The sequence below is a fragment of the Nicotiana tabacum genome, chromosome 12 (assembly GCF_000715075.1).
Source record: "Nicotiana tabacum cultivar K326 chromosome 12, ASM71507v2, whole genome shotgun sequence".
Lineage (NCBI taxonomy): Eukaryota > Viridiplantae > Streptophyta > Magnoliopsida > Solanales > Solanaceae > Nicotiana > Nicotiana tabacum.
The window spans coordinates 10,695,288-10,705,958 of NC_134091.1; the positions used below are offsets into that span (position 1 = coordinate 10,695,288).

General features: G+C 31.1%; 1 protein-coding gene and 1 long non-coding RNA gene across 2 annotated transcripts; one reads left to right on the plus strand and one right to left on the minus strand.

Annotated features, from left to right (window-relative positions):
• Window positions 1–3,065: 3,065 nt before the first annotated feature.
• On the plus strand, window positions 3,066–9,807 carry LOC107764881 (abscisic acid 8'-hydroxylase 2). The gene is made up of 10 exons (XM_075226131.1): window positions 3,066–3,414; window positions 6,416–6,737; window positions 7,892–8,041; window positions 8,119–8,302; window positions 8,391–8,470; window positions 8,666–8,752; window positions 8,873–8,951; window positions 9,034–9,140; window positions 9,285–9,403; window positions 9,517–9,807. The coding sequence occupies exons 1-10, from the start codon at window positions 3,167–3,169 to the stop codon at window positions 9,644–9,646; spliced, it is 1,506 nt and encodes a 501-aa protein (XP_075082232.1). The 5' UTR covers window positions 3,066–3,166; the 3' UTR covers window positions 9,647–9,807.
• Window positions 3,090–7,437, minus strand: LOC142166793 (uncharacterized). Its single transcript, XR_012697186.1, has 2 exons — window positions 4,518–7,437; window positions 3,090–3,442 (listed from the first exon to the last, which is right to left on the minus strand). It is a non-coding gene; the product is annotated as an uncharacterized LOC142166793 (long non-coding RNA).
• Window positions 9,808–10,671: the final 864 nt, after the last annotated feature.

A 10,671-nucleotide genomic window follows, 5' to 3' on the forward strand; every position in this document is an offset into this window, starting at 1 on the left:
TTTGATATCCTTATGTACATAAGAAACCGAATTAACTTAGTACTTCCTTTTTCATATTAAGATTAAATGTAACACTATCTAATTACTAATAGCACCATTATAATATCACTTTCACAAGTTTCTAAATTTAAACCTAATTAACTAATAAAATCTTTTATTATTATTTTAATATCTTGCTTCATTATCTACTTATAATAAACAGAAAAGGGTCAAAAATGCCCATAACGTATTGAAGATAGTCTAAATTGCCCTCTTTGTACCTATTGGGCCACAATTGCCCTTAACGTTAACTTTCGGATTAAAAATACCCCTCCCTTAACAGAATTATGAGATTGGCATATGTGGCCATGTGGTCCTTTAATTAAATAGGTGGCGCTAATTTATTGGTCCACGTGGCTATTGTACCCAACCCATAAATTACCCAACTGATAAATAACCCGACCATGTGGATTTATTTGTTCACACATATGAGTTTGGCGATTGTTGGGGCTGGATTTCAAAGGTTCCACCATTTTATAGGATGAAGAAGCTTAGTTGAACCTAGATATGGAACCGACTGGAGCTTGTTTGCACTAGTTTTTAACAAAATATCGCAGCTTCACGAAGAAGACGTCTTCTGAATCCAGACATCGAAGAAACGAAGTACGAACAAATTTTAAGTTTGTGGATTTTTTTTAAAGTTAGTTCATTCTTGAGGGAAGCCATTATCAAACTGATTTCTTCCAACACTTGTTGTTCGAATTGAACTTTAAGCTTCCATTGTCGTAATCGAAGCATACAGTGCTGAAAATCTTTGAACAGTTAAAAATTAGTTGGGTGCTAAATAAGATTGTTAGAAAGCGGTACTATATATCTACTGTTCAAAGTGTAGTGGTAAAATTATTGAACTCGAATTATTTTTAGCTTGGTAAAATCAACTCCACCATTACTGAACTCAAATGTAGCTTGTAGTTGTTTTGGGTTAACCCGGATTGACCGGATCATTTATGGGTTGGTCTAATAGCCACGTAGACCAATAAATCAACGCCACCTTTTTCATTAAAGGACCCACATATGTCACTTCAGAATTCGATTAAAAGAGGAGTATTTTTAATCCAAGAGTTAACGCCAATGGCAATTGTGACCCAATAGGTAGAAAAAGGATAAATTTAAATTATTTTACATGACAGACATTTTTGACCATTTTTCGTATACTAAATTAACTCTATATTTTGCGCGGACATGGCTCTCAATCGGGACCGCCACCACTTATTAATGTCTAAGGAAGACAATTTAGTTTGTCGTCCACTTCACCTTGTAGAAATGAAATCGAAAAGAATAAAAGAAAAAGGGAAATAATTCAGTCATTTATTTATTAAACTCTAAACCACAGTGCCCATAGTCGTCTTCTAGGAATATTGCATTTGTACTTCCTACCAAAATTTAATTTTGGATTTAATCAATTAGATCTAATAAAATAGAGTCAATTTTAGTCAATATTAATTTTTAAAAAAATATGTTAACTGGTTTTATAATAAGATAACATGTATATTATCCGAATGACAATGAATGTTGACAACATTAATAATATTTAATGACCAAAAAAGAAGGGGATATCATTAAATAATAATAAATAGAATAAAATGAATGATATTTAAGTAAATAAATATGTGTGAGTTACCCGAAAAGATTTATATATATTCTTTCAGACAATAAAGAATGATTGATGAGCTTCTCAATGTTCAGATTTTTGGTGAACCAAAATTTGTGTAAAATGACTTATTTTTCCTACTTAAAGAGCTCATTTCTTTCACTCCATGACTGAGAAGACACAATCTTCTACACACTAATCTCACACCATATACAATGGCGTTAATTAATTTCTAATCCTCTTGCCATGATCGTGGTTTCGTTTGCGTAGCGCGGTAGTAACTTTTAATAAATTTCAAAATTAATTTCTCCAAGCATAAATGTAGTAATATCTAAAAAATAAATACTACAAATAATTGATTGTCATGATTTTGGATTCGCTTACGAGGCGCGATTATGATAAGTTAATTAATTTTATTTCGATCACGCATTCGCTTGCATAGCGTGGCAAAGACAACGTAATATTGTCCAAATCATCCTTCAATAATTCTAATAATCAAGAAATAAAAACGGATAGATAAAACATGAAAATCCTATAAATCACAGTTTACACAAAATTAATTCACTTTTAGTCAAAAAAGTGACCGTGCTAGAACCACAGGATTCGGGGAATGTCTTACACCTTCTCTCCGGTCAGCAAAATTTCTTATCCGGACTTTGTTTTCGCAGACCAATAATAAAATAGAGTCAACCTTCCTTTGATTAGAAATTCAAATAAAATATGACTTGGAACACCCAAAAATCAATTTCAAGTGGCGACTCTTAACAGTAAAAATAATCTTGTTGAACCCTCTCTGCTCAACCCGTTCTAAAAGGCTGTGACGGTCATCCCTTAGGATATATTTGGTAAGGTCATTCTTACCCTGTTGAATTGGGCGAGGAAGTCCCTTACTCCTTCTTCCCGGGATTGCTCGATGGCAAAGATGTCGTTAAGCCCAATATAGCCTTTGTATTCCTGCCAAACGTGAAAATAATATATTAATACATGGAGCTAAGGCTGATTTTTTTTTCCCGTTAGTCTTCGTTTGGGTTGGGAAATAATAATCACTATGGGGCAAGATCAAATTAAATCTGCACGAATGTCGAATGATGTAATTAACTAGTGCCCTCTCAAATATGGACCCAACAAAATTAAAAGGAAAAAAAAAGAAGAAAAAAAGAAAAAGAAGAAGCAACAGATCAATAACTAATTATCTTACAACTTGGCTAAACAAGAGTCAAGAATTAAGCAATAGTGGACTTGAGGTAGTTGGCTAAATAGGGATAGTTTGAAGACCCAAAATGTGTCTTGTCAAAGGGCACTTAATCCCTTAAGTGGAAACATCCATTTACACATTCCATAATTACTTGTCCACTAAATTTTAAAAAAATGAACATTCCAACCGTTCATTTGGCTTTACATCAAATTTTCAACTCACTTTTCAAACTTTTTAAGAACTTTCTCTTAGATCATGCACTACGTACTTAACAAAGGGATAAACCATCTCTCATTTTTAGGTGAGGCAGAAGTTTAGGACTTAGAATTCTAGGTGAAAAAATGGAGCTACTTCTCCATCACACGTCTCGTTTACTTTGTTGGTTTTGTTACATAGTTCTCTACTTGGGATTGCTATACTTATTAGTGCAAACTTTAAAGATGTTATGCCATAATACTACTGCAAAAACTCCGGCGAAAGTTCCGCCGGGCAACCGAGGATTACCGTTCATCGGAGAAACCATCAATTTCATGGCTGCCATTAAAAGCAATAAAGGTTTCTATGATTTTGTCAAAGTTCGACGACTCAAGTAAGAATAATTTATTATTAGATCATGACTAGCTAGAATAAGATACAGTAATGTGTTTTGATAGCTCTGATATATATATATATATATATATATATATATATATATATATATATATATATATATATGGGATATGTGTTACAAATGGTCATAAAACTATGACTTTTTTTCACTAAAGTCATGTAACTTTATTTTTTATCACACAAAAATCATATAACTATGACTTTTTTTCACTAAAGTCATATCATTTTGTTTTCTCATACAAAAATTATAAAACTTTCACTAACTCACAAAAATCATAGTGGTCAAAAAAAAAATCGGTAGTATTTTCTTGTTTTAAGTTTTTTTTTTTATTTTTTATTTTCAGTCTAATAAATAATTATCCAATTAAAATAGAAAAAATATGAGTATATTTTTAGCCTCTCCCAAAAATAATATATATATATATATATATATATATATATATATATATATATATATATATATATATATATATATATATATATATGTGTGTGTGTGTGTGTGTGTGTGTGTGTGTGTGTGTGTGTGTGTGTGTGTGTGTGTGTGTGTGTGTGTGTGTGTGTGTGTGTGATTAGTTTCGGCCGACCGATTAATATTATATTTTTCTTTAATATAGGAATGATCCAACCCAGCCTGACCCAATACCCCTATACGTAAGTTAAAATAATACTAAAAATGAATTCTTCCCCCGTAAAAAATTTAGTTCGGAATGCATGAGATTTTGACAAAAAATAAAGAAATAAAAGGTATAATTAGAGAGCACTTGAAATAAAAATGATATCAATTTGAATAAAAATCTTAAAAAAGAAGAAGATAGAAGTATCATGTTTTGAAGGATTTATTATTCACTTTTAGTATTATTTTAATTTTTATATATATATATATATATATATATATATATAGGGTTCGGGTGGGCCAGGTCGAGTTGGGTCATCCCTATTTTAAGCGAATTATTATTTATCAAACTGAAAATAAAAAATAATAATACAAAAAAAAAAATACTACTGAAAATTTATACCGATTACAATGTTTTTTGTGTGAATTAATAAAAGTTATTTGATTTTTGTGTGAGAAAATATAGTTACATGACTTTGGTGAAAAAAAGTCATAGTTATATGATTTTTGTGAGAAAATAAAGTTATATGACTTTGTTGGAAAAAAAAGTCGGTATTTATATGACCATTTGTAGCAAGCCAAATTCAATGTTTACTTTTCCTAACCAGTATACATAAATCATACATTAACTATACATAGTTGTATATATAATACATCCGCCTACAATATTTAGTTTAAGAAATTAAGTTAACAACTATTTGGGTTAATTCTTCTCATTTTTCGTAGCAATAACGAAAATACATCTTTAATCAATTAAAGATGTATTTGTCATGATGGAAGTCATTTTTTCGGGAATTGTTTCTAAGAGAATGACTTATTTTCTGGAAAACACTTTCTGAAAAGGTTTTTTAGAAAGTGAAAAATATTTTCTGAAAGAACATGTAGTAAAGATTGATAATACTTTATCAAACTGGATAATATTTTGTTGAAATTTTTGAGTATCAAACATTGATAATAATGTCCAATTGTTGGTTAAAGCAATGATATAAGGTAAAAAAAAATTGAGATAATTTTGAAGAAAAAGACTTCTGCCTAAAACTGAGGAATGTTATTTTATCTTTTTGTTTGAATATTTATATATTTCCTGGCAATTGAACATCAAAAAATGATTTATTTTCTGGAAAAGGCTTCCGGTTAACAATTTAATACTCCCTCCGTTTCAAATTAGATGAGGTACTTTCTTTTTTAGTCTGTTCCAAAATAAATGACACATTTCTGAATTTAGAAATAATTCAACTTTAAACTCTTTATTTTACCTATTTTACCCTTAATGAGAAGCTTTTATAACCACACAAATGTCATGGCCTCACAAAGTTTTTACCCCTTAAGTTTTTAAGACCACAAGTTTCAAAAATCTTTTTTTCTATTCTTAAACACCGTGCCGAGTTAAACTACCTCATCTAAATTGAAACGGAGGGAGTAGCTTGTTTGGCCAAGCTTCTCAGCAGGCCAAAAGCGTTTTTTTTCTTTCAAAAAAGTGCCTTTTTCATCAATTTGATGTGTTTGGCCAAGCTTTTTGTTGGAAAAAAAGTGCTTTTGGCTAGAAGCAGAAGCAATTTTGAAAAAGCAGAAAAAAGTAGCTTCTCTCCAGAATCAGAAGCAGTTTTGACTTTACTTCCTACCAAAAATACCCTTTGCAAAATATTATATACACCAAAATAACCTTACTTAATTTAAACTATTAAGTAATATAAAATAACTTTTGGGATGAATTTTCATTTTTGTTGGATGATTTTTGATATATTTATATTATCTTGAAAGAATAAAGTATTTTTCAATTTTATTTTTATATTTTACTTAAATAAAATAAAAAACTTAATTATTAATTTTAATAATAAAAATTTGTAATTATTTATCTACTTATATAATATTAACTATTAAGCAAATCTCTTCATGTCCTTGTTTGTAATTTGACACATAAAAGTACTTTTTGAAAAATTTGGCCAAACACAAATTATTGTTCAAAAATATTTTTCAAATTGATTAGCCAAACACAAACTGTTTTTCTTCGAAAGTACTTTTTTAAAAAAGCACTTTAAAAAAAAAAACATTCTCAAAATAAGCTGATTTTTTCCAGTTTGACCAAACTGGCTATAAGAATAGTTGGAGTAGGCCGAACTCTGTGTATAGTTAGTGTATCTGTCTAGATTTATTAGAGTGTGACAAAGTTTAACATTTCAGAGCATCGGTGTACAATCAAAGCTCTCTATAACAGTCTTATTTATTCTAATATTTTTTTGTTACTATAGTAAAAGTGACGTTATAGAAAACATATATTATAACATAATATGTGAAATTGGTCTTTTTGAAACTTGACACTTATAGTGAAGTGTTGTTACAGATAGATTTGACCGTACTTTATTTGTAGTTATGGGAATTGCTTCAAAACAAATATATTTGGGCAGACGCATGTATTTATCTCAAGCACAAAGGCAGCAAAGAAAATTCTAAGTAAGGAGACTGCGAATTTCACAAAGAGATACATAAAGTCAATTGCAAAACTTGTGGGAGACCAAAGCCTTCTTTGTGCTTCACATGAGCAGCACAAACTTATTCGAAGCCATCTTAGTACTTTGTTTACAACTGCATCTCTTTCGTCAATGGTTAGACAATTTGATGAATTGACTGTTAATAATCTTAGCACTTGGCAACACAGATCCGACGTTATTATACTCCATGAAGCTCTAAAGGTTGGTTTCCCTATTAGTCTATTCCAACTTCTTTTAGTATTTTTTTTATGGGATCTTTGAACAAATAGTTCGCCGGATTTTGTTTATTTTTTTAGACTATAGTACTAATTATACATGATTATACAAGTATTATATATATTACACATCCACCGCCTATTCCTAAATTAAGCTGTTGGGTGAACTATTTAGGTTACATCTTCTAAATATAACTCTTTCAACCCATCCAAATTCAGGTGGATTAGATTGCACATATATTCATTGTTGTAGAAAAGACACCAGTAAGCCACTCTAAAGAGCTATTATTTAGGAATTAGCCAATGTGTCTTGTGTTTTTTCAGTTCAATATTTTGGGATATAAATGTCCTAAATTATCCTGAAATTAAGATTTTAGTTCAATTATTCGTAACAAAATAAGTATCGGTTAATCCCTATATACTAACCCTTAAAACGGCGGTTTGTGCACTTCCCCTTTCATTGCTAAGTACATTTGAACATAACCCCATTTAGCCTGTCTAAGGGTTTGGCTAATTTGAGCAATCAATACAGCCCAATGACCCATAAGAAAATTTATCAAAAAAAAAGATATCGATTTTGATTAGTTAATTAATGTCATGATATATTAAAAAAAAAAAAAGAAGAAGAAGAAGAAGAAGAAGAAGAAGAAGAAGAAGAAGAAGAAGAAGAAGAAGACTTCTTTGGCAATTTTATTTGGTAATTAAATAAATTATAAAAGATAAATGAACATATGAAAAATGATATTGAGTTGGGAAGGTCAAGTTATGGCCCTTTATTAAGTTCAACTGACCTACCCACCTTGAACCAAGCAAATTCAGGGAGGGATTATGATTCAACTCGTTTATTAATTTAACCATTTAACCCGCGTAAGTTTTGCCCAACCCATCCATTTGACACTCCTACATTAGATTAAGGATAGCTGATTGGTTCATAGAGCTCGCTTAATTAAAGGGTAACCCGATACACAAAACACCTCGCATTCATGTAGGGTTCGGGGAAGGGCCACACCATAAAAGATGTGATATAGATAGTCGATCCTAATGCAAACATTAATGGTGTCTTCCACGACTCAAACCCGTAATCTATAGTTCACAGAGCTTCCTTGTTTTACATAATTGCATTTTCTTCTTGTGTTATAGATAACCCTTGAAGCAATCTGCAAAATGTTAATGAATTTGGAAGGAGAAGAGGAATTAGAGACGTTGCACAAGGATGTTGGGCTGATTTATGAAGCAATGCTAGCATTTCCAATAAAACTACCATGGACCAGATTCTACAAAGGCCTACAGGTAATTGACCGGCCCAATATGGAAAGCCCATTAAAGTTCGGACTCAACAATTAAAGCCCATAGACATTTAATTGCAGGCCAGAAAAAGAATTATGAGGTTGCTGGACAAGATAATAGAGAAAAGACGAAACTCCAAAGAAAAGTTTGATGATTTTCTAGCTCATCTTTTGAGTAAGGATGGTGAGGAGAGTGAACAAGAAAATGCCACACAGTTAACAAATCAGGAGATTAAAGATAATATACTAACCATGATTATTGCAGGTTTGTTTTAATTTAATATACCTGGATTATACATAAGTTATTTATCATGTTATTAGTTAAACTCTCAAATATTTTTCTTTTTGGGCAGGTCAAGATACCACGGCTAGCGCGATTACATGGATGATCAAGTATTTGGATGAAAATCCCGATGCTCTTAACCAACTTCAGGTAAAACAAATAACATTTTAAGTAATTAGAGATAGAATTATAAGGTTCGATTCTCATCATATCCTTTTCTTTGATCGCTTTCTTAATTAGCATGTGAGACCTACTATCTAGGACAACTTAAATGAAGTAATATCTTGATTGTTTTGAAAGTAATTCACAGCCAAAATTCTAATATTAGAAAGTTGATTGGAATAGGCTGAACAACAAGCCCTTCAGCAAAAGGTTTCCAGCAAAGCACACCTCACGCTAGAAGACCTGAATTGTATGCCATATGCATCTAAGGTATTATTTATTTCACTTTTTTATTTATGCTTATTTTCGATTTAGCCCCTTTTTTTATTTAATCTTACAGTGCACTGAATACATTTCGAAATAGTAATAATTAAACCTTTGTGCCAACAGGTTATTAAGGAATCACTTCGAATGGCTTCAATTGTGCCTTGGTTTCCAAGAATGGCACTCCATGATTGTGAAATTGAAGGTTTACTTTTATACACAAAATTATGAAAAATATTTTAACTGCAAATTATATTAACATCCCTCTAATTTCTATGTGAATTTAGGATTTACGATCAAAAAAGGATGGAACATTAACGTGGATGCTAAATCAATACATTTTGATGCAATGATATTCCATGATCCGAATAAATTCATTCCTTCAAGATTTGATGTAAGTAATTCTCTACAATCAAACATAAGTTTACCAAAGGAACACAATGGAATTGGGGGAAAAGTTGAACACAATGACCTCATTTTTATCATTAATTATGGTCTAATATAGTATGGTGTAAACACTGAATAAAGAATTATTCAGGTTGATTCAAAACCATATAGCTTTTTAGCATTTGGAATGGGAGGAAGAACATGCCTTGGACTGCATTTGGCTCGAGCAATGATGCTTGTTTTTGTCCATCGTTTGACCACATCCTACAGGTTTGGCCTATCTTTATCAATTTTGAAACCATAAACTAATCATCTTTATCTTATGTTAGATTCAATTACAATTAACAAGTGTGTTTAATGTTTATGTATTTTTTGGGTATCAGGTGGATGGTAATAGATTCTGATGAAAGCATTGAGAAATGGACACTTTTCTCAAGACTAAAAAGTGGTTGTCCCATACGTGTTACGTGTTTAGAGGAGGAGAGGGAGTTCCCTAATGCATCAATAGCATAAAGCCAAAATGTTACTTATTTATTTAGAGTAGTTATGATATATTTGCAACAACAAAGAGAGAACACTAGGGGTCCAACAAGATGTAGATAAAAGTAATTGTTTGATCATATTTTATGTAAATAATCTTTAAATATTTTAAATTGTTAACTGTTGATTTATTACAATTTTTATGTAGTTTCTAGATATGTAAATTTTATTTCAAACATTTAAAGTTTATGTTAAAAATCCGAATTTACTTCAAATATTTGTTAGTTTGATCCTCGTATTCCGAAAAGATTCAAACAAATTATAAAGGAAGAAATATTAAATAGTTCCTAAAGATTGAGCTTGAACAAGATACTACTAGTGGGCTAGGCTAGTGCACTTATTTATCAACTGTTTCCCAAATCAAATATGAGTTCTTCTACTACCATTTATTTTTTAATAAAAGTCTGTGACATCAGAGAAAACTAGCTAGGAAAAGCTGGCATCCATGAATTTTTTTGGCTTCCGCTAATATTAACATCATATATGGTATCATCTTACAGGATGTAATATCAAAAGTAGCGTGGTATAATACAAAAGATGTAATGTAAGTGATGCAAGCTAAACCCATCATTGATTCAACGAATTCTATCCATGCATGCAATTTTGTAGGGTTTTCTGGCTTGTGTGCCCTATGGAATCACTTAAATCTATTTGTAAACTGTGTTGTACGGACTCTCTAAAATACTGCAGTACTCGTGTTGAAATCTTCAAAATTGCATAAATTTTGGAGGATTAAATATGTATCCACTGACATTTTCGAAGAGTTTGAGCGACATACTTGTGAAGCATCCCCATAATGGTACCGGTGGAAGTCACCCATACAATAAGAGTGAGTTCAATTTTTCTCGTACCCCTTCTTCCTTTATCCCCTAATCTAATTGCAATTCAGGGGGAAAAAAACTAATGAAGGTTGAGCAATATTATAAAACTAAGAGGCGTTTGATAAATGGAGAATGATGTAGCCATTATGTACGGAGATAATGCTCATGACAGATCAA

What these genes read in the sequence shown, in the direction of transcription:
- LOC107764881 (XM_075226131.1), top strand. Translation starts at nt 3,167, where the DNA reads ATGGAGCTACTTCTCCATCACACGTCTCGTTTACTTTGTTGGTTTTGT. An exon ending in TACTCCATGAAGCTCTAAAG is followed by an intron (nt 6,738 to 7,891) that starts GTTGGTTTCCCT and finishes CTTGTGTTATAG; the next exon opens with ATAACCCTTGAAGCAATCTG. An exon ending in ACTAACCATGATTATTGCAG is followed by an intron (nt 8,303 to 8,390) that starts GTTTGTTTTAAT and finishes CTTTTTGGGCAG; the next exon opens with GTCAAGATACCACGGCTAGC.